This window comes from Oncorhynchus keta, chromosome 35 (assembly GCF_023373465.1).
Source record: "Oncorhynchus keta strain PuntledgeMale-10-30-2019 chromosome 35, Oket_V2, whole genome shotgun sequence".
NCBI lineage: Eukaryota > Metazoa > Chordata > Actinopteri > Salmoniformes > Salmonidae > Oncorhynchus > Oncorhynchus keta.
In genome coordinates, this window is record NC_068455.1 from 5225535 (window position 1) to 5250942 (window position 25408).

The window sequence follows — 25408 nt, forward strand, 5'->3', positions numbered from 1 at the left end:
GGACACAGAGTTAATTACAGAGCCAAATCATAGGGCTGTAAAATAGAGGAATGTAAACTATTTTTAGTATAGCTGAACACACTAAAAACTAGAGTTAAAGGACACATGGGGTTAATTACAGGGTCTGAGCACAGGCCACAGGAAGGGGGGATGTATATTATCTTTAGGTCAAAGGAAGGGTCTTGACATCATTATAATCTGGCCGAAAGCAGATGTGGGCGTTACTGGGCTGAACAAGCAGGACGTTGCATTGGGGGATGAACTGATAATGTATGCATGGAGATAAAAGGGAGAGGGAGAGCTCTGGAGGTCGTGGGTCCCGTGGGTCCCAGCGGGGCTCTCCGACTTATGATACGGGTGTATTAAAAGTCTATCATTGAATTCAAAGTTCTTGGTCGTGTCATGTTTGAATCGATTGGCCACTACACAATCTGTCTCTTGGTGTCTTAATGAGTCTTAATGATGGTGTGGAGCTGTGACAATCTGTCTCTTGGTGTCATAATGAGTCTTAATGATGGTGTGGAGCTGTGACAATCTGTCTCTTGGTGTCTTAATGAGTCTTAATGATGGTGTGGAGCTGTGACATTCTGTCTCTTGGTGCCTTAATGAGTCTTAATGATGGTGTGGAGCTGTGACAATCTGTCTATTGGTGTCTTAATGAGTCTTAATGATGGTGTGGAGCTGTGACAATCTGTCTCTTGGTGTCTTAATGAGTCTTAATGATGGTGTGGAGCTGTGACAATCTGTCTCTTGGTGTCTTAATGAGTCTTAATGATGGTGTGGAGCTGTGACAATCTGTCTCTTGGTGCCTTAATGAGTCTTAATGATGGTGTGGAGCTGTGACAATCTGTCTCTTGGTGTCTTAATGAGTCTTAATGATGGTGTGGAGCTGTGACATTCTGTCTCTTGGTGCCTTAATGAGTCTTAATGTTTGGTTGTGTTGGTGGGTTTTTGTACAGAACCCTGTCTGATCTGTCATACTGTGGGTTCTGGCAGCACAGTACCAGACAGACGTGAAAGCTCCAGACCCACTCCATCTGACTCCAGGATCCCCCTCTGGTCTATTGACCCTGAACCCATCTACACTGACTGGGTCCACAATCCCTGCTCCTACTGGTGTGTACAGCACTCTAAACCCCTCTATAGTGGTCCAGGGTACCAGTACAGCACTCTAAACCCTCTATAGTGGTCCAGGGTACCAGTACAGCACTCTAAACCCCTCTATAGTGGTACCAGTACAGCACTCTAAACCCCTCTATAGTGGTCCAGGGGTACCAGTACAGCACTCTAAACCCCTCTATAGTGGTCCAGGGGTACCAGTACAGCACTCTAAACCCCTCTATAGTGGTACCAGTACAGCACTCTAAACCCCTCTATAGTGGTCCAGGGGTACCAGTACAGCACTCTAAACCCCTCTATAGTGGTCCAGGGGTACCAGTACAGCACTCTAAACCCCTCTATAGTGGTCCAGGGGTACCAGTACAGCACTCTAAACCCCTCTATAGTGGTCCAGGGGTACCAGTACAGCACTCTAAACCCCTCTATAGTGGTCCAGGGGTACCAGTACAGCACTCTAAACCCCTCTATAGTGGTCCAGGGGTACCAGTACAGCACTCTAAACCCCTCTATAGTGGTACCAGTACAGCACTCTAAACCCCTCTATAGTGGTCCAGGGGTACCAGTACAGCACTCTAAACCCCTCTATAGTGGTACCAGTACAGCACTCTAAACCCCTCTATAGTGGTCCAGGGGTACCAGTACAGCACTCTAAACCCCTCTATAGTGGTCCAGGGGTACCAGTACAGCACTCTAAACCCCTCTATAGTGGTACCAGTACAGCACTCTAAACCCCTCTATAGTGGTCCAGGGGTACCAGTACAGCACTCTAAACCCCTCTATAGTGGTACCAGTACAGCACTCTAAACCCCTCTATAGTGGTCCAGGGGTACCAGTACAGCACTCTAAACCCCTCTATAGTGGTCCAGGGTACCAGTACAGCACTCTAAACCCTCTATAGTGGTCCAGGGGTACCAGTACAGCACTCTAAACCCCTCTATAGTGGTCCAGAGGTACCAGTACAGCACTCTAAACCCCTCTATAGTGGTCCAGGGGTACCAGTACAGCACTCTAAACCCCTCTATAGTGGTCCAGGGGTACCAGTACAGCACTCTAAACCCCTCTATAGTGGTCCAGGGGTACCAGTACAGCACTCTAAACCCCTCTATAGTGGTCCAGGGGTACCAGTACAGCACTCTAAACCCCTCTATAGTGGTCCAGGGGTACCAGTACAGCACTCTAAACCCCTCTATAGTGGTCCAGAGGTACCAGTACAGCACTCTAAACCCCTCTATAGTGGTCCAGGGGTACCAGTACAGCACTCTAAACCCCTCTATAGTGGTACCAGTACAGCACTCTAAACCCCTCTATAGTGGTCCAGGGGTACCAGTACAGCACTCTAAACCCCTCTACAGTGGTCCAGAGGTACCAGTACAGCACTCTAAACCCCTCTATAGGGGTACCAGTACAGCACTCTAAACCCCTCTATAGGGGTACCAGTACAGCACTCTAAACCCCTCTATAGTGGTCCAGGGGTACCAGTACAGCACTCTAAACCCCTCTATAGTGGTCCAGGGGTACCAGTACAGCACTCTAAACCCCTCTATAGTGGTCCAGGGTACCAGTACAGCACTCTAAACCCCTCTATAGTGGTCCAGGGTACCAGTACAGCACTCTAAACCCCTCTATAGTGGTCCAGGGGTACCAGTACAGCACTCTAAACCCCTCTATAGTGGTCCAGGGGTACCAGTACAGCACTCTAAACCCCTCTATAGTGGTCCAGGGGTACCAGTACAGCACTCTAAACCCCTCTATAGTGGTCCAGGGGTACCAGTACAGCACTCTAAACCCCTCTATAGTGGTCCAGGGGTACCAGTACAGCACTCTAAACCCCTCTATAGTGGTCCAGGGGTACCAGTACAGCACTCTAAACCCCTCTATAGTGGTCCAGGGGTACCAGTACAGCACTCTAAACCCCTCTATAGTGGTCCAGGGGTACCAGTACAGCACTCTAAACCCCTCTATAGTGGTCCAGGGGTACCAGTACAGCACTCTAAACCCCTCTATAGTGGTCCAGGGGTACCAGTACAGCACTCTAAACCCCTCTATAGTGGTCCAGGGGTACCAGTACAGCACTCTAAACCCCTCTATAGTGGTCCAGGGGTACCAGTACAGCACTCTAAACCCCTCTATAGTGGTCCAGGGGTACCAGTACCCCTCTATAGTGGTCAGGGGAACCAGTCTAAACCCCTCTATAGTGGTCCAGGGGTACCAGTACAGCACTCTAAACCCCTCTATAGTGGTCCAGGGTACCAGTACAGCACTCTAAACCCCTCTATAGTGGTCCAGGGGTACCAGTACAGCACTCTAAACCCCTCTATAGTGGTCCAGGGGAACCAGTACAGCACTCTAAACCCCTCTATAGTGGTCCAGGGTACCAGTACAGCACTCTAAACCCCTCTATAGTGGTCCAGGGGTACCAGTACAGCACTCTAAACCCCTCTATAGTGGTCCAGGGTACCAGTACAGCACTCTAAACCCCTCTATAGTGGTACCAGTACAGCACTCTAAACCCCTCTATAGTGGTACCAGTACAGCACTCTAAACCCCTCTATAGTGGTACCAGTACAGCACTCTAAACCCCTCTATAGTGGTACCAGTACAGCACTCTAAACCCCTCTATAGTGGTACCAGTACAGCACTCTAAACCCCTCTATAGTGGTACCAGTACAGCACTCTAAACCCCTCTATAGTGGTCCAGGGGTACCAGTACAGCACTCTAAACCCCTCTATAGTGGTACCAGTACAGCACTCTAAACCCCTCTATAGTGGAACCAGTACAGCACTCTAAACCCCTCTATAGTGGTACCAGTACAGCACTCTAAACCCCTCTATAGTGGAACCAGTACAGCACTCTAAACCCCTCTATAGTGGTCCAGGGGTACCAGTACAGCACTCTAAACCCCTCTATAGTGGTACCAGTACAGCACTCTAAACCCCTCTATAGTGGTACCAGTACAGCACTCTAAACCCCTCTATAGTGGAACCAGTACAGCACTCTAAACCCCTCTATAGTGGTCCAGGGGTACCAGTACAGCACTCTAAACCCCTCTATAGTGGTCCAGGGGTACCAGTACAGCACTCTAAACCCCTCTATAGTGGTCCAGGGTACCAGTACAGCACTCTAAACCCCTCTATAGTGGTCCAGGGTACCAGTACAGCACTCTAAACCCTCTATAGTGGTCCAGGGGTACCAGTACAGCACTCTAAACCCCTCTATAGTGGTCCAGAGGTACCAGTACAGCACTCTAAACCCCTCTATAGTGGTCCAGGGGTACCAGTACAGCACTCTAAACCCCTCTATAGTGGTCCAGGGTACCAGTACAGCACTCTAAACCCCTCTATAGTGGTCCAGGGGTACCAGTACAGCACTCTAAACCCCTCTATAGGGGTCCAGGGGTACCAGTACAGCACTCTAAACCCCTCTATAGTGGTCCAGGGGTACCAGTACAGCACTCTAAACCCCTCTATAGTGGTACCAGTACAGCACTCTAAACCCCTCTATAGTGGTCCAGGGGTACCAGTACAGCACTCTAAACCCTCTATAGTGGTACCAGTACAGCACTCTAAACCCCTCTATAGTGGTCCAGGGGTACCCAGTACAGCACTCTAAACCCCTCTATAGTGGTACCAGTACAGCACTCTAAAACCCCTCTATAGTGGTCCAGGGGTACCAGTACAGCACTCTAAACCCCTCTATAGTGGTCCAGGGTACCAGTACAGCCCTAAACCCCTCTATAGTGGTCCAGGGTACCAGTACAGCACTCTAAACCCCTCTATAGTGGTCCAGGGGTACCAGTACAGCACTCTAAACCCCTCTATAGTGGTCCAGGGGTACCAGTACAGCACTCTAAACCCCTCTATAGTGGTCCAGGGTACCAGTACAGCACTCTAAACCCCTCTATAGTGGTCCAGGGTACCAGTACAGCACTCTAAACCCCTCTATAGTGGTCCAGGGGTACCAGTACAGCACTCTAAACCCCTCTATAGTGGAACCAGTACAGCACTCTAAACCCCTCTATAGTGGTCCAGGGTACCAGTACAGCACTCTAAACCCCTCTATAGTGGTCCAGGGGTACAGTACAGCACTCTAAACCCTCTATAGTGGTACCAGTACAGCACTCTAAACCCCTCTATAGTGGTACCAGTACAGCACTCTAAACCCCTCTATAGTGGTACCAGTACAGCACTCTAAACCCCTCTATAGTGGTCCAGAGTACCAGTACAGCACTCTAAACCCCTCTATAGTGGTCCAGGGGAACCAGTACAGCACTCTAAACCCCTCTATAGTGGTCCAGGGGTACCAGTACAGCACTCTAAACCCCTCTATAGTGGAACCAGTACAGCACTCTAAACCCCTCTATAGTGGTCCAGGGGTACCAGTACAGCACTCTAAACCCTCTATAGTGGTACCAGTACAGCACTCTAAACCCCTCTATAGTGGTCCAGGGGTACCAGTACAGCACTCTAAACCCCTCTATAGTGGTACCAGTACAGCACTCTAAACCCCTCTATAGTGGTCCAGGGGTACCAGTACAGCACTCTAAACCCCTCTACAGTGGTCCAGGGTACCAGTACAGCACTCTAAACCCCTCTATAGTGGTCCAGGGTACCAGTACAGCACTCTAAACTCCTCTATAGTGGTCCAGGGTACCAGTACAGCACTCTAAACCCCTCTATAGTGGTCCAGGGTACCAGTACAGCACTCTAAACCCTCTATAGTGGTCCAGGGTACCAGTACAGCACTCTAAACCCCTCTATAGTGGAACCAGTACAGCACTCTAAACCCCTCTATAGTGGTACCAGTACAGCACTCTAAACCCCTCTATAGTGGTACCAGTACAGCACTCTAAACCCCTCTATAGTGGTCCAGGGTACCAGTACAGCACTCTAAACCCCTCTATAGTGGTCCAGGGGTACCAGTACAGCACTCTAAACCCCTCTATAGTGGTCCAGAGATACCAGTACAGCACTCTAAACCCCTCTATAGTGGTCCAGAGATACCAGTACAGCACTCTAAACCCCTCTATAGTGGTCCAGGGGTACCAGTACAGCACTCTAAACCCCTCTATAGTGGTCCAGGGGTACCAGTACAGCACTCTAAACCCCTCTATAGTGGTCCAGAGATACCAGTACAGCACTCTAAACCCCTCTATAGTGGTCCAGGGGTACCAGTACAGCACTCTAAACCCCTCTATAGTGGTCCAGGGTACCAGTACAGCACTCTAAACCCCTCTATAGTGGTCCAGGGGTACCAGTACAGCACTCTAAACCCCTCTATAGTGGTCCAGGGTACCAGTACAGCACTCTAAACCCCTCTACAGTGGTACCAGTACAGCACTCTAAACCCCTCTATAGTGGTACCAGTACAGCACTCTAAACCCCTCTATAGTGGTACCAGTACAGCACTCTAAACCCCTCTATAGTGGTCCAGAGGTACCAGTACAGCACTCTAAACCCCTCTATAGTGGTCCAGGGAACCAGTACAGCACTCTAAACCCTCTATAGTGGTCCAGGGGTACCAGTACAGCACTCTAAACCCCTCTATAGTGGAACCAGTACAGCACTCTAAACCCTCTATAGTGGTCCAGGGGTACCAGTACAGCACTCTAAACCCCTCTATAGTGGTACCAGTACAGCACTCTAAACCCCTCTATAGTGGTCCAGGGTACCAGTACAGCACTCTAAACCCCTCTATAGTGGTACCAGTACAGCACTCTAAACCCCTCTATAGTGGTCCAGGGTACCAGTACAGCACTCTAAACCCCTCTACAGTGGTCCAGGGGTACCAGTACAGCACTCTAAACCCCTCTATAGTGGTCCAGGGGTACCAGTACAGCACTCTAAACTCCTCTATAGTGGTCCAGGGGTACCAGTACAGCACTCTAAACCCCTCTATAGTGGTCCAGGGTACCAGTACAGCACTCTAAACCCCTCTATAGTGGTCCAGGGGTACCAGTACAGCACTCTAAACCCCTCTAGTGGACCAGTACAGCACTCTAAACCCCTCTATAGTGGTACCAGTACAGCACTCTAAACCCCTCTATAGTGGTACCAGTACAGCACTCTAAACCCCTCTATAGTGGTCCAGGGTACCAGTACAGCACTCTAAACCCCTCTATAGTGGTCCAGTACAGCACTCTAAACCCCTAAGTACCAGTACAGCACTCTAAACCCCTCTATAGTGGTCCAGGGTACCAGTACAGCACTCTAAACCCCTCTATAGTGGTCCAGGGTACCAGTACAGCACTCTAAACCCCTCTATAGTGGTCCAGGGGTACCAGTACAGCACTCTAAACCCCTCTATAGTGGTCCAGGGGTCTAAACCAGTACAGCACTCTAAACCCCTCTATAGTGGTCCAGGGTACCAGTACAGCACTCTAAACCCCTCTATAGTGGTCCAGGGGTACACCAGTACAGCACTCTAAACCCCTCTATAGTGGTCCAGGGTACCAGTACAGCACTCTAAACCCCTCTATAGTGGAACCAGTACAGCACTCTAAACCCCTCTATAGTGGTCCAGGGTACCAGTACAGCACTCTAAACCCCTCTATAGTGGACCAGTACAGCACTCTAAACCCCTCTATAGTGGTCCAGGGGTACCAGTACAGCACTCTAAACCCCTCTATAGTGGTACCAGTACAGCACTCTAAACCCCTCTATAGTGGTCCAGGGTACCAGTACAGCACTCTAAACCCCTCTATAGTGGTCCAGGGGTACCAGTACAGCACTCTAAACCCTCTATAGTGGTCCAGGGGTACCAGTACAGCACTCTAAACCCCTCTATAGTGGTACCAGTACAGCACTCTAAACCCCTCTATAGTGGTACCAGTACAGCACTCTAAACCCCTCTATGGTCCAGGTACCAGTACAGCACTCTAAACCCCTCTATAGTGGTCCAGGGTACCAGTACAGCACTCTAAACCCCTCTATAGTGGTCCAGGGGTACCAGTACAGCACTCTAAACCCCTCTATAGTGGTCCAGGGGTACCAGTACAGCACTCTAAACCCCTCTATAGTGGTCCAGGGTACCAGTACAGCACTCTAAACCCCTCTATAGTGGTACCAGTACAGCACTCTAAAACCCCTCTATAGTGGTCCAGTACCAGTACAGCACTCTAAACCCCTCTACAGTGGTCCAGTGGTACCAGTACAGCACTCTAAACCCCTCTATAGTGGTACCAGTACAGCACTCTAAACCCCTCTATAGTGGTACCAGTACAGCACTCTAAACCCCTCTATAGTGGTCCAGGGGTACCAGTACAGCACTCTAAACCCCTCTATAGTGGTCCAGGGGTACCAGTACAGCACTCTAAAACCCTCTATAGTGGTACCCAGCACTCTAAACCCCTCTATAGTGGTCCAGGGTACCAGTACAGCACTCTAAACCCCTCTATAGTGGTCCAGAGGTACCAGTACAGCACTCTAAACCCCTCTATAGTGGTCCAGGGGTACCAGTACAGCACTCTAAACCCCTCTATAGTGGTCCAGGGGTACCAGTACAGCACTCTAAACCCCTCTATAGTGGTACCAGTACAGCACTCTAAACCCCTCTATAGTGGTACCAGTACAGCACTCTAAACCCCTCTATAGTGGTCCAGGGGTACCAGTACAGCACTCTAAACCCCTCTATAGTGGTACCAGTACAGCACTCTAAACCCCTCTATAGTGGTACCAGTACAGCACTCTAAACCCCTCTATAGTGGTCCAGGGGTACCAGTACAGCACTCTAAACCCCTCTATAGTGGTCCAGAGGTACCAGTACAGCACTCTAAACCCCTCTACAGTGGTCCAGTGGTACCAGTACAGCACTCTAAACCCCTCTATAGTGGTACCAGTACAGCACTCTAAACCCCTCTATAGTGGTACCAGTACAGCACTCTAAACCCCTCTACAGTGGTCCAGAGGTACCAGTACAGCACTCTAAACCCCTCTACAGTGGTCCAGAGGTACCAGTACAGCACTCTAAACCCCTCTATAGTGGTACCATTACAGCACTCTAAACTCCTCTACAGTGGTCCAGAGGTACCAGTACAGCACTCTAAACCCCTCTACAGTGGTCCAGAGGTACCAGTACAGCACTCTAAACCCCTCTATAGTGGTACCATTACAGCACTCTAAACTCCTCTACAGTGGTCCAGAGGTACCAGTACAGCACTCTAAACCCCTCTATAGTGGTACCAGTACAGCACTCTAAACCCCTCTATAGTGGTACCAGTACAGCACTCTAAACCCCTCTATAGTGGTACCAGTACAGCACTCTAAACCCCTCTATAGTGGTACCATTACAGCACTCTAAACTCCTCTACAGTGGTCCAGAGGTACCAGTACAGCACTCAAAACCCCTCTATAGTGGTACCAGTACAGCACTCTAAACCCCTCTACAGTGGTCCAGAGGTACCAGTACAGCACTCTAAAACCCTCTATAGTGGTACCATTACAGCACTCTAAACTCCTCTACAGTGGTCCAGAGGTACCAGTACAGCACTCTAAACCCCTCTATAGTGGTACCAGTACAGCACTCTAAACTCCTCTACAGTGGTCCAGAGGTACCAGTACAGCACTCTAAACCCCTCTATAGTGGTACCATTACAGCACTCTAAACCCCTCTATAGTGGTACCAGTACAGCACTCTAAACCCCTCTATAGTGGTACCAGTACAGCACTCTAAACTCCTCTACAGTGGTCCAGAGGTACCAGTACAGCACTCTAAACCCCTCTATAGTGGTCCAGAGGTACCAGTACAGCACTCTAAACCCCTCTATAGTGGTACCATTACAGCACTCTAAACCCCTCTATAGTGGTACCAGTACAGCACTCTAAACCCCTCTATAGTGGTACCAGTACAGCACTCTAAACTCCTCTACAGTGGTCCAGAGGTACCAGTACAGCACTCTAAACCCCTCTACAGTGGTCCAGAGGTACCAGTACAGCACTCTAAACCCCTCTACAGTGGTCCAGAGGTACCAGTACAGCACTCTAAACCCCTCTATAGTGGTACCATTACAGCACTCTAAACTCCTCTATAGTGGTCCAGAGGTACCAGTACAGCACTCTAAAACCCTCTATAGTGGTACCAGTACAGCACCACTCTAAACCCCTCTATAGTGGTACCAGTACAGCACTCTAAACCCCTCTATAGTGGTACCAGTACAGCACTCTAAACCCCTCTACAGTGGTCCAGAGGTACCAGTACAGCACTCTAAACCCCTCTATAGTGGTACCAGTACAGCACTCTAAACTCCTCTACAGTGGTCCAGAGGTACCAGTACAGCACTCTAAACCCCTCTATAGTGGTACCAGTACAGCACTCTAAACCCCTCTATAGTGGTACCAGTACAGCACTCTAAACCCCTCTATAGTGGTACCAGTACAGCACTCTAAACCCCTCTATAGTGGAACCAGTACAGCACTCTAAACCCCTCTACAGAGGTACCAGTACAGCACTCTAAACCCCTCTATAGTGGTACCAGTACAGCACTCTAAACCCCTCTATAGTGGTACCAGTACAGCACTCTAAACCCCTCTATAGTGGTACCAGTACAGCACTCTAAACCCCTCTATAGTGGTACCAGTACAGCACTCTAAACCCCTCTACAGTGGTCCAGAGGTACCAGTACAGCACTCTAAACCCCTCTACAGTGGTACCAGTACAGCACTCTAAACCCCTCTACAGTGGTCCAGAAGTACCAGTACAGCACTCTAAACCCCTCTACAGTGGTACCAGTACAGCACTCTAAACCCCTCTATAGTGGTACCAGTACAGCACTCTAAACCCCTCTACAGTGGTCCAGAGGTACCAGTACAGCACTCTAAACCCCTCTACAGTGGTACCAGTACAGCACTCTAAACCCCTCTACAGTGGTCCAGAGGTACCCGTACAGCACTCTAAACCCCTCTATAGTGGAACCAGTACAGCACTCTAAACCCCTCTATAGTGGTCCAGAGGTACCAGTACAGCACTCTAAAACCCTCTATAGTAGTACCAGTACAGCACTCTAAAACCCTCTATAGTGGTACCAGTACAGCACTCTAAACCCCTCTATAGTGGTACCAGTACAGCACTCTAAACCCCTCTATAGTGGTACCAGTACAGCACTCTAAACTCCTCTACAGTGGTCCAGAGGTACCAGTACAGCACTCTAAACCCCTCTACAGTGGAACCAGTACAGCACTCTAAACCCCTCTATAGTGGTACCAGTACAGCACTCTAAACCCCTCTACAGTGGTACCAGTACAGCACTCTAAACCCCTCTATAGTGGTACCAGTACAGCACTCTAAACCCCTCTACAGTGGTCCAGAGTTACCCGTACAGCACTCTAAACCCCTCTATAGTGGAACCAGTACAGCACTCTAAACCCCTCTACAGTGGTCCAGAGGTACCAGTACAGCACTCTAAACCCCTCTATAGTGGAACCAGTACAGCACTCTAAACCCCTCTATAGTGGTACCAGTACAGCACTCTAAACTCCTCTACAGTGGTCCAGAGGTACCAGTACAGCACTCTAAACCCCTCTATAGTGGTACCAGTACAGCACTCTAAACTCCTCTACAGTGGTCCAGAGGTACCAGTACAGCACTCTAAACCCCTCTATAGTGGTACCAGTACAGCACTCTAAACCCCTCTACAGTGGTACCAGAGGTACCAGTACAGCACTCTAAAACCCTCTATAGTGGTACCAGTACAGCACTCTAAACTCCTCTACAGTGGTCCAGAGGTACCAGTACAGCACTCTAAACCCCTCTATAGTGGTACCAGTACAGCACTCTAAACCCCTCTATAGTGGTACCAGTACAGCACTCTAAACCCCTCTATAGTGGTACCAGTACAGCACTCTAAACCCCTCTATAGTGGTCCAGAGGTACCAGTACAGCACTCTAAACCCCTCTATAGTGGTACCAGTACAGCACTCTAAACCCCTCTACAGTGGTACCAGTACAGCACTCTAAACCCCTCTATAGTGGTCCAGAGGTACCAGTACAGGTTTGGGTTGCTGTTGTAGAGCAGGTGATTTTAAAGGGAGAGGCTGAAGGCATCCCGGTCCTGGTCCACTATATTCCCTATAGGTCCTGGTCCACTATATTCCCTATAGGACCTGGTCCACTATATTCCCTATAGGTCCTGGTCCACTATATACCCTATAGGTCCTGGTCCAATATATTCCCTATAGGTCCTGGTCCACTATATTCCCTATAGGTCCTGGTCCACTATATTACCTATAGGTCCTGGTCCACTATATTCCCTATAGGTCCTGGTCCACTATATTCCCTATAGGTCCTGGTCCACTATATTCCCTATAGGTCCTGGTCCACTATATTCCCTATAGGTCCTGGTCCACTATATTCCCTATAGGTCCTGGTCCACTATATTCCCTATAGGTCCTGGTCCACTATATTCCCTATAGGTCCTGGTCCACTATATTCCCTATAGGTCCTGGTCCAATATATTCCCTATAGGTCCTGGTCCACTATATTACCTATAGGTCCTGGTCCACTATATTCCCTATAGGTCCTGGTCCACTATATTCCCTATAGGTCCTGGTCCACTATATTCCCTATAGGTCCTGGTCCAATATATTCCCTATAGGTCCTGGTCCACTATATTACCTATAGGTCCTGGTCCACTATATTCCCTATAGGTCCTGGTCCACTATATTCCCTATAGGTCCTGGTCCACTATATTCCCTATAGGTCCTGGTCCACTATATTCCCTATAGGTCCTGGTCCACTATATTCCCTATAGGTCCTGGTCCACTATATTCCCTATAGGTCCTGGTCCACTATATTACCTATAGGTCCTGGTCCACTATATTCCCTATAGGTCCTGATCCACTATATTACCTATAGGTCCTGGTCCACTATATTCCCTATAGGACCTGGTCCACTATATTCCCTATAGGTCCTGGTCCACTATATTCCCTATAGGACCTGGTCCACTATATTCCCTATAGGTCCTGGTCCACTATATTCCCTATAGGTCCTGGTCCACTATATTCCCTATAGGTCCTGGTCCACTATATTCCCTATAGGTCCTGGTCCACTATATTCCCTATAGGTCCTGGTCTACTATATTCCCTATAGGTCCTGGTCCACTATATTCCCTATAGGACCTGGTCCACTATATTCCCTATAGGTCCTGGTCCACTATATTCCCTATAGGTCCTGGTCCAATATATTCCCTATAGGTCCTGGTCCACTATATTCCCTATAGGTCCTGGTCCACTATATTCCCTATAGGTCCTGGTCCACTATATTCCCTATAGGTCCTGGTCCACTATATTCCCTATAGGTCCTGGTCCACTATATTACCTATAGGTCCTGGTCCACTATATTCCCTATAGGTCCTGGTCCACTATATTACCTATAGGTCCTGGTCCACTATATTCCCCATAGGTCCTGGTCCACTATATTCCCTATAGGTCCTGGTCCACTATATTACCTATAGGTCCTGGTCCACTATATTCCCTATAGGTCCTGGTCCACTATATTACCTATAGGTCCTGGTCCACTATATTCCCTATAGGTCCTGGTCCACTATATTCCCTATAGGTCCTGGTCCACTATATTACCTATAGGTCCTGGTCCACTATATTCCCTATAGGTCCTGGTCCACTATATTCCCTATAGGTCCTGGTCCACTATATTACCTATAGGTCCTGGTCCACTATATTCCCTATAGGTCCTGGTCCACTATATTCCCTATAGGTCCTGGTCCGCTATATTACCTATAGGTCTGGACTAGACTAGTGTTATAGTATATAGACATCAGGGGACCCTGAGGAGAGGTTACAACCAGTGATCTAATGGAGGGTTAAACTAGACTAGTGTTATAGTATATAGATGTCTGGGGACCCTGAGGAGAGGTTACAACCAGTGATCTAATGGAGGGTTAAACTAGACTAGTGTTATAGTATATAGATGTCTGGGGACCCTGAGGAGAGGTTACAACCAGTGATCTAATGGAGGGTTTAAACTTACACTTCCATTGAAGCATCGGGAGGAAGAGTGGGGCGACTTCATGACTGGTTCCTGAACAAATGATTTGAGAGGAAAATACAGGTGTCACCACATTCTAAAACCCCATCTACAAGTCACACTGAGGTGGGAGTTCACACTGTCTCAGGTTTAGTATGACCTCTTGTGGTTATGAGTGGTACTACACCAGTATCAGGTTTAGTATGGCCTCTAGTGGTTATGAGTGGTAGTACACCAGTCTCAGGTCTAGTATGACCTCTAGTGGTTATGAGTGGTAGTACACCAGTCTCAGGTCTAGTATGACCTCTAGTGGTTACGAATGGTAGTACCACCAGTCTCAGGTTTAGTATGCCCTTTTGTGGTTATGAGTGGTAGTACACCAGTCTCAGGTTTAGTATGACCTCTAGTGGTTATGAGTGGTAGTACACCAGTCTCAGGTTTAGTATGACCTCTAGTGGTTATGAGTGGTATTACACCAGTCTCAGGTTTAGTATGACCTCTAGTGGTTATGAGTGGTACTACACCAGTCTCAGGTTTAGTATGACCTCTAGTGGTTATGAGTGGTACTACACCAGTCTCAGGTTTAGTATGACCTCTAGTGGTTATGAGTGGTAGTACACCAGTCTCGGGTTTAGTATGTCCTCTAGTGGTTATGAGTGGTACTACACCAGTCTCAGGTTTATTATGTCCTCTAGTGGTTATGAGTGGTACTACACCAGTCTCAATTGAGATCTTACCAATTTGTAAGTCGCTCTGGATAAGAGCGTCTGCTAAATGACTTAAATGTTAAATGTAAATGTTCCCTTTGTTCCCTCTTCCTCAGTTTCTGAGGTCATGTGACTTCCTCATCACTGACTGCCAGGGATCCCTCCAGTTGGGATCTGAGCGTTAAATCACATTGGCTCTGCTGATTGTGCCTCTTAACACCACCCATGCAATATACAGTACCAGTCAAATGTTTTTTTGAGACATCAAAACTATGAAATAACACATGAAATCATGTAGTAACCAAAAGAAGTGTTAAAATCAAAAGTATATTTTATATTTGAGAATCTTCGATAATGATTTTTCAACACCGATACCGATTATTGAAGGACCAAAAAAGCCGATACCAATTAAATCGGACGATTATTTATTTGCAATAGTTATAATTACAACAATACTGAATGAACACTTATTTTAACTTATTATAATACCTCAATAAAATCAATTTCGCCTCAAATAAATAATGAAACATGTTCAATTTGGTTTAAATAATGCAAAAACAAAGTGTTGGAGAAGAAAGTAAAAGTGCAATATGTGCCATGTAAGAAAGCTAATGTTTCAGTTCCTTGCTCAGAACATGAGAACATATGAAAGCTGGTGGTTCCTTTTAACATCAGTCTTCAATATTCCCAGTTAAGAAGTTTTAGGTTGTAGTTATTATAGGAATTATAGGTCTATTTCCCTCTATACCATTTGTATTTAATTAACCTTTGACTATTGGATGTTCTTATAGGCACTTTAGTATTGCCAGTGTAACAGTATAGCTTCCGTCCCGCTCCTCTCTGGGCAACACAATGACAACAGCCACCATCGAAGCAGAGTTACCCATGCAGAGCAAGGGTGACAACTACTAGAAGGCTCAGAGCGAGTGACGTTTGAAATGCTATTAGCGCACGCTAACTAGCTAGCCATTTCACATCGGTTACACCAGCCTGATCTCGGGAGCTGATATGCTTGAAGTCATAAACAGCGCAATGCTTGACGCACAAGCATTGAATGAATGTTCACGCGCCTGCTTCTGCCTACCACCGCTCAGTCAGATACTTAGATACTTGTATGCTCAGTCAGATTATATGCAACGCAGGACACGCTAGATAATATCTAGTAATATCCTCAACCATGTGTAGTTCACTAGTGATTATGATTGATTGTTTTTTATAAGATAAGTTTAATGCTAGCTAGCAACTTACCTTGGCTTACTGCATTCGCGTAACAGGCAGTCTCCTTGTGGAGTGCAACGAGGGAGGCAGGTTGTTATCGCATTGGACTAGTTAACTGTAAGGTTGCAAGATTGGATCCCCCGAGCCGACAAGGTGAAAATCTGTCGTTCTGCCCTTGAACAAGGCAGTTAACCCACCGTTCCTAGGCAGTCATTGAAAATAAGAATGTGTTCTTAACTAACTTGCCTAGTTAAATAAAAAGGTATAAAAAATAAATAATAATAATACAAAATTGGCAAATCTACCAAAAATACTGACTTCCGATTGTTATGAAAACATGAAATCGGCCTTAATTAAATCGGCCATTCTGATTAATCGGTCGACCTCTACTCTCAACCAGCATCTTGAGGTAGTCACCTGGAAAGCATTTCAATAAACAGGCGTGCCTTGTTAAAACTTCATTTGTGCAATTTCTTTCCTCCTTAATGCGTTTGACCCAATCAGAAGAAGAGACTTGCTTGGGCCAAGAAACACGAGCAATGTACATTAGACCGGTGGAAACCTGTCCTTTGGTCTGGAGTCCAAATTGGAGATTTTTGGTTCCAACCGCCGTGCCTTTGTGAGACGCAGAGTAGGTGAACGGATGATCTCTGTATGTGTATTTCCCACCATGAAGCATGGAGGAGGAGGTGTCATGGTGCTTTGCTGGTGACACTGTCTGTGATTTATTTAGAAATCAAGGCACACTTATGGTTACCACAGCATTCTGCAGCGAAACACCATCCCATCTGGTTTGCGCATAGTGGGACTATCATTTGCTTTTCAACAGGACAATGACCCAACACACCTCTGGGTTGTAAGAGCTATTTGACCAAGAAGGAGAGTGATGGAGTGCTGCATCAGATGCCCGGTGGACACTGAGCAACAGTGCTGTTGGAAAACAGAAAGCTTTGAGATGGTCACATGGTCACACCCTCTGCTTCCCAGAGGGCACCCTATACCCTATATAGTGCACTACTCTAGACCCTATTCCCTAAATAGTGCACTACTCTAGAACCTATTCCCTATATAGTGCACTACTCTAGACCCTATTCAGGCTGTGTAAAGGCAATTTGACCAAGAAGGAGAGTGCTGCATCAGATGACCTGGCCTCCACAATCACCCGACCTCAACCCAGTTGAGATGGTTTGGTATGAGTCGGACCGCAGAGTGAAGGAAACGCACCCAACAACTGCTCAGCATATGTGGGAACTCCTTCAAGACCGTTAGGAAAAACATTCCAGGTGAAGCTGGTTGAGATAATGCCAAGAGTGATCAAAAATGTCATCAAGGAAAAGGGTGGCTACTTTGAAGAATCTAAAAACATAAAATATATTTTGATTTGTTTAACACTTTTTTGGTTACTACATGATTCCATATGTGTTATTTCATAGTTTTGATGTCTTCACTAATATTCTACAATGTAGAAAATAGTACAAATAAAGGAAAACCCTTGAATGAGTAGATGTGTCCAAACTATTGACGGGTACTGTATATATCTCTATATATATTCCACGTAAACACATGAAACACGCATTCGGATTCCTTTTCTTCACCGACTTGACTTTTTACATGCAAAAAAATATATATATATTTACAAGTATAAAAACATTTCAGCTGATTGTTATAAAGCCAAAATGGTGGTAAATCTGTTCTTGGAATAAATAAACATATTTTATCTCTCTCTCTCTCTCTCTCTCTCACTCCTGAAACTCTCGTCTCTCTCCCACTCACTCCTGAAACGATCCTCTCCCCCCAAAACGATCCTCTCTCACTCCTGAAACTACCCTCTCCCCCAAAACAATCCTCTCTCACCCTGAAACTAAAACAATCCTCTCTCACTCCTGAAACTACCCTCTCCCCCAAAACGATCCTCTCACTCCTGAAACTACCCTCTCCCCCAAAACGATCCTCTCTCACTCCTGAAACTACCCCCAAAACGATCCTCTCTCACTCCTGAAACTACCCTCTCCCCCAAAACGATCCTCTCTCACTCCTGAAACTACCCCCCCCCCAAAACGATCCTCTCTCACTCCTGAAACTACCCTCTCCCCCCAAAATGATCCTCTCTCACTCCTGAAACTACCCTCTCCCCCCAAAACGATCCTCTCTCCCCAAAACAATCCTCTCTCACTCCTGAAACTACCCTCTCCCCCAAAACGATCCTCTCTCACTCCTGAAACTACCCTCTCCCCCCAAAACGATCCTCTCTCACTCCTGAAACTACCCTCTCCCCCCAAAATGATCCTCTCTCACTCCTGAAACTACCCTCTCCCCCCAAAACGATCCTCTCCCCCCAAAACAATCCTCTCTCACTCCTGAAACTACCCTCTCCCCCCAAAACGATCCTCTCTCACTCCTGAAACTACCCTCTCCCCCCAAAACGATCCTCTCTCACTCCTGAAACTACCCTCTCCCCCCAAAACGATCCTCTCTCACTCCTGAAACTACCCCCCCCCAAAACGATCCTCTCTCACTCCTGAAACTACCCTCTCCCCCCAAAACGATCCTCTCTCACTCCTGAAACTACCCTCTCCCCCCAAACGATCCTCTCTCACTCCTGAAACTACCCTCTCCCCCCAAAACGATCCTCTCTCACTCCTGAAACTACCCTCTCCCCCAAAACGATCCTCTCACTCCTGAAACTACCCTCTCCCCCAAAACGATCCTCTCTCACTCCTGAAACTACCCCCCCCCAACGATCCTCTCTCACTCCTGAAACTACCCTCTCCCCCCAAAATGATCCTCTCTCACTCCTGAAACTACCCTCTCCCCCAAAACGATCCTCTCCCCCAAACTACCCCCCAAAACGATCAACCCTCTCACTCCTGAAACTACCCTCTCCCCCCAAAACGATCCTCTCTCACTCCTGAAACTACCCTCTCCCCCCAAAACGATCCTCTCCCCCCAAAACAATCCTCTCTCACTCCTGAAACTACCCTCTCCCCCCAAAACGATCCTTTCTCACTCCTGAAACTACCCTCTCCCCCAAAACAATCCTCTCCACTCCTGAAACTACCCTCTCCCCCTGAAACGATCCTCCCCCAAAACAATCCTCTCTCACTCCTGAAACTACCCTCTCCCCCAAAACGATCCTCTCTCACTCCTGAAACTACCCTCTCCCCCAAAACAATCCTCTCTCACTCCTGAAACTACCCCCCAAAACGATCCTCTCTCACTCCTGAAACTACCCTCTCCCCCAAAACGATCCTCTCTCACTCCTGAAACTACCCTCCCCCCAAAACGATCCTCTCTCACTCCTGAAACTACCCTCTCCCCCAAAACGATCCTCTCTCACTCCTGAAACTACCCCCCCAAAACGATCCTCTCTCACTCCTGAAACTACCCTCTCCCCCAAAGCATCCTCTCTCACTCCTGAAACTACCCCCCCCCAAACGATCCTCTCTCACTCCTGAAACTACCCTCTCCCCCAAAACGATCCTCTCACTCCTGAAACTACCCTCTCCCCCAAAACGATCCTCTCTCACTCCTGAAACTACCCCCCCCCAAAGCGATCAACCCTCTCACTCCTGAAACTACCCTCTCCCCCAAAATGATCCTCTCCCCCCTGAAACTACCCTCTCCCCCAAAATCCTCTCCCCCAAAACAATCCTCTCTCACTCCTGAAACTACCCTCTCCCCCAAAACGATCCTCTCTCACTCCTGAAACTACTACCCCCCAAAACAATCCTCTCTCCCCTGAAACTACCCTCTCCCCCAAAACGATCCTCTCTCACTCCTGAAACTACCCTCTCCCCCAAAATGATCCTCTCTCACTCCTGAAACTACCCTCTCCCCCCAAAACGATCCTCTCTCACTCCTGAAACTACCCTCTCCCCCAAAACAATCCTCTCTCACTCCTGAAACTACCCTCTCCCCCCAAAACGATCCTCTCTCACTCCTGAAACTACCCTCTCCCCCCAAAACGATCCTCTCTCACTCCTACTATCCTTAGCGGAAAACAGAAAAACAAAATAATTGCATCCAGTTGTGACATCACATTTCCACATGTTCAAATCTTAAAATATATATATTTTTTAAATGTAATGAAAATTTATATATATATATTTTTTAAAAGCTTCTTTCATTTTTATCATTAGATAGAGCAAATCCTCCAGCAGACAGTAAAGAGCCTTCAGAAAGTATTCACACCTTGATCCCCCCCACAATTTGTTGTGTTTACAGCCTTAATTTAAAATGGATTCAACTGAGATTTTGTGCCATTGATCTACATACAATATCCCATCATGTCAAAGTGAATTTAAAAAAAAAAAAAATATTTTGTTTTTTATTAATGAATTTAAAGTTGTCTTGAATCAACACGTCTTCAACCTCTTTGTTATGGCAAGCCTAAATAAGTACAAAAAAAAAACACAATAATTTGCATGGACTAATTCCGTGTTCAATAAAATTGTTTACATTTAAAAAAAAAAAAAATTAATGGCTACCTCAACTCTGTATCCCCCACACACAATTATCTGTAAGGTCCCTCAATCGAGTAGTGAATTTACAAGCAAAGATTTAACCACAAAGGGAGGTTTTTCAACCGATGTGTAGAAAATAAAAACAGCAGACATTGAAGATCCCTTTGAGCGATGATGAAGTTATTAATTTAGGCTTTGGATGGTGTATCAATACACCCAGTCACTACAAAGATACAGGCGTCCTTCTTAACTCAGTTGCCGGAGAGGAAGGAAACCTGTCAGGGATTTCACCATGGAGGTCAATGGTGACTTTAAAACAGTTTACAGAGTTTAATGGCTGTTATAAGGAGAGAACTGAGGATGGATCAACAACATTGTAGTTTTTCCACAATTACTAACCTAAATGACAAGAGTGAAAAGAAGGAAGCCTGTACAGAATAAAAAATATTCCCTTACACGCATCCTGTTTGCAACAAGGCACTTAAGTAAGACTGCAAAAAAATTTACTTTTTTGTCCTGACTACAAAGTGTTATGCTTGGGGCAAATCCAACACAGCCAATGACAAGCATACAAATAACATGATGCAGGCACTGCCATGCTTGAGAATATGAAGAGTGGTACTCAATGTGGGAGTTTTTTTTAGGATAAAAAGAAGCGGACTGGAGCTAAGCACAGACAAAATCCTAGAGGAAATCCTGGTTCGGTCTGCTTTCCAACAGACACTGGGAAACAAATTCACCTTTCAGCAAAGACAATAACCTAAAACACAAGGCCAAATCTACACTGGAGTTGCTTACCAAGACGACATTGAATGTTCCTGAGTGGCCTAGTTACAGTTTTGACTTAAAATTGCTGTGAACATCTATGGCAAGACTTGAAAATGGTTGTCTAGCAATGATCAACAATCAACGTGACAGAGTTTGAAGATTAAAAAAAATAAAAGAATAAACGGCAAAAATATTGTACAATCGAGGTGTGAAAAGCTCTTATTAAGAGACTTACCTAGAAAGACATAGCTGTATATCACCGCAAAAAGGTGCTTCTAACATGTATTGACTCAGGGAAGTTTATACTCATTTAAAAGAGATCTTTTTTTGGGGGGGAGAGGACTGGTAATAGGCCCATGCTCATAGTCTCAACACCCTAGTGAGTGAGAGGTGTCCGTGTGATCAGTCAAGAGAAATAAAGAGACTTGAAGCCGGAGAAAAAGAAGAAAAAAAAAAACTGTCCCTCACAACAGTGATACTGTAGTAGTACTAGAAAGTAGTACTGTAGTAGTACTAGAAAGTAGTACTAGTCTTCATTTCCCCAGACCAATCTTCTTGGCCTCCGTTTCGTAGATCAACAACCTCCACATTTTAACTATGAACACCTCGGCCTCTTCGTCCAGAACCTGCAGGTACAATACATCAGTCAGTGGGTGTCCTCTCTTAATAACACACGTTCTAACACCTGTTAGGTCTGTCTGTGCCTACTGCACTGTTGACGAGAACAAACTTAGATCTAGAACGAACTCAAATGTTGGCTTACATCTAATAACATATTAAACGGTAAACTGGTTAAGCCGATAAGATTGTTTTTCTATGACCACGTTTTAAAAAAAAAATCATGATCTATTATTTAACTCACCATGGCAACATCATCCAAGATCCCCTGCGGTGTGCCGTGAGACATCACCTGAGGAGACAAGAAGCTGGTAAAAACACAGTGGAAGACAACAACACTCACAAAGCCTACTGCAGGGAATACGTCACAGCCAGAGACAATGGGTCCCCAATACCTTTTGACTGTTTCTGGGAATACGTTGCCCCGAGAGACAATAGGTCCTCAATACCTTTTGACTGTTTCTGGGAATACGTTGCACCGAGAGACAATGGGTCCTCAATACCTTTTGACTGTTTCTGGGAATACGTTGCACCGAGAGACAATAGGTCCTCAATACCTTTTGACTGTTTCTGGGAATACGTTGCACCGAGAGACAATGGGTCCTCAATACCTTTTGACTGTTTCTGGGAATACGTTGCACCGAGAGACAATGGGTCCCCAATACCTTTTGACTGTTTCTGGGAATACGTTGCACCGAGAGACAATGGGTCCTCAATACCTTTTGACTGTTTCTGGGAATACGTTGCACCGAGAGACAATGGGTCCCCAATACCTTTTGACTGTTTCTGGGAATACGTTGCACCGAGGGACAATGGGTCCTCAATACCTCCTCTGTGTCCCATCGCTACCTCAGACCGTATCCCATCGCTACCCCAGACCGTATCCCATCGCTACCCCAGACCGTGTCCCATCGCTACCTCAGACCGTATCCCATCGCTACCCCAGACCGTGTCCCATCGCTACCCCAGACCGTGTCCCATCGCTACCCCAGACCGTGTCCCATCGCTACCCCAGACCGTGTCCCATCGCTACCCCAGACCGTGTCCCATCGCTACCCCAGTGTCCCATCGCTACCCCAGACCGTGTCCCATCGCTGCCCCAGTGTCCCATCGCTGCCCCAGTGTCCCATCGCTACCCCCGTGTCCCATCGCTACCCCAGACCGTGTCCCATCGCTACCCCAGACCGTGTCCCATCGCTACCCCAGACCGTGACCCATCGCTACACCAGACCGTGTCCCATCGCTACCCCCCCCAGACCGTGTCCCATCGCTACCCCAGACCGTGTCCCATCGCTACCCCAGACCGTGTCCCATCGCTACCCCAGACCGTGTCCCATCGCTACCCCAGACCGTGTCCCATCGCTACCCCAGACCGTGTCCCATCGCTACCCCAGACCGTGTCCCATCGCTACCCCAGTGTCCCATCCCTACCCCAGACCGTTTCCCATCGCTGCCCCAGTGTCCCATCGCTACCCCAGACTGTGTCCCATCGCTACCCCAGACCGTGTCCCATCGCTACCCCCGACCGTGTCCCATCGCTACCCCCGACCGTGTCCCATCGCTACCCCAGACCGTGTCCCATCGCTACCCCAGACCGTGTCCCATCGCTACCCCAGACCGTGTCCCATCGCTACCCCGACCGTGTCCCATCGCTACCCCCCCCAGACCGTGTCCCATCGCTACCCCCCCCAGACCGTGTCCCATCGCTACCCCAGACCGTGTCCCATCGCTACCCCAGACCGTGTCCCATCGCTACCCCAGACCGTGTCCCATCGCTACCCCAGACCGTGTCCCATCGCTACCCCAGACCGTGTCCCATCGCTACCCCAGACCGTGTCCCATCGCTACCCCAGACCGTGTCCCATCGCTACCCCAGACCGTGTCCCATCGCTACCCCAGACCGTGTCCCATCGCTACCCCAGACCGTGTCCCATCGCTACCCCAGACCGTGTCCCATCGCTACCCCAGACCGTGTCCCATCGCTACCCCAGACCGTGTCCCATCGCTACCCCAGACCGTGTCCCATCGCTACCCCAGACCGTGTCCCATCGCTACCCCAGACCGTGTCCCATCGCTACCCCAGACCGTGTCCCATCGCTACCCCAGACCGTATCCCATCGCTACCCCAGACCGTGTCCCATCGCTACCCCCGTGGACAATGTGAAGAATAGAGACTACAGTGGAAACATAGTTACATGCTCATGACACGTCTTACAATGCATTATAATGGCAAGCTTTAAGGTAAAGGAGTAGTTCACCCCCCAAAATGACATATTGGTACAATTGACAAACATACACTGAGTGTACAAAATATTAGGAACATGCTCTTTCCATGACACAGACTGACCAGGTGAATCCAGGTGAAAGATATGATCCCTTATTGATGTCACCTGTTAAATCCACTTCAATCAGTGTAGATGAAGGGGAGGAGACATGTAGATGAAGGGGAGGAGACATGTAGATGAAGGGGAGGAGTTATGGCGTGGCCTTGGGTGGAGGGCCTGGTGAAAGCTATGATCCCCTACTGATGTCACTTGTTAAATCCACTTCAATCAGTGTAGATGAAGGGGAGGAGACATGTAGATGAAGGGGAGGAGACATGTAGATGAAGGGGAGGAGACAGGTGGTTAAAGAAGGATTTTTAAGCCTTGAGACAAATTGAGACATGGGTTGTGTTCGTGTGCCATTCAGAGGGTGAATGGACAAGACAAAAAATGTGTGACTTTGAACTGAGTATGTTAGTAGGTACCAGGGCGCACCGGTTTGTGACAAGAACTGCAACGCTGCTGGGTTTTTCCACCCTCAACAGTTATTTTCCAGTTTCACCGATTTGAAGCACTTGTCGGCTGTGCATGTTCGAGGATTGTAGGAGAAACGATGGCACGAAGCGAAGACAAGGGGAAGGAAAGGGGTGGAAAGGTGTGAAGATTGGACGAGAAAGCAGAGGAAGAGTTGGAGGAAGAGTCCAGAAAAGACCGAGATTTATCTTGTGGTTGCTGACAATTTGATGAAACCCGATTTTAACTTCTGCTGCGCAGCGTGATGTTGACATGGCGGATCCTGGCTCCGTGTCTCAACCTCAGCTCTGTGTATCAAGAATGATCAACCACTCAAAGAACATCCGGTCAACATGGGCCAGCATTTCTGTGGAACGCTTTCGCCACGTTGTAGACTCCATGCCCCCGACGTAAGGTGTTCCTAATGTTTTGTACACTAATAATAATAATAATAATATAATAATATATGCCATTTAGCTGACGCTTTTATCCAAAGCGACTTACAGTCATGTGTGCATACATTCTACGTATGGGTGGTCCCGGGAATCGAACCCACTACCCTGGCGTTACAAGCGCCATGCTCTACCAACTGAGCTACAGAAGGACCATAACACTCCATACACTCAGTGGTATTGGATTTGTGCCATAAATGCCCCCTCCCACCCCCCAAAAAACCATACGTGTTTGAAACAGTGACCAGGTAAACTAAACGAACGCATTGGGTTGCAGTCATACCTTCGTCTATAAACTTCTTACAAAAGGTAA

General features: G+C 47.6%; 1 protein-coding gene across 1 annotated transcript in view; it reads right to left on the reverse strand.

Moving 5' to 3' along the window:
* Positions 1 to 20312: 20312 nt before the first annotated feature.
* The window catches only part of LOC118375205 (RNA-binding protein 25-like), a 54712-nt gene continuing 49616 nt past the window's right edge, over positions 20313 to 25408 (reverse strand). The window contains 2 exon segments of the mRNA XM_052496171.1: positions 20313 to 21874; positions 22111 to 22158. Of these exon segments, the coding sequence (XP_052352131.1) occupies positions 21782 to 21874; positions 22111 to 22158 (141 nt within the window). The 3' untranslated portion in view covers positions 20313 to 21781.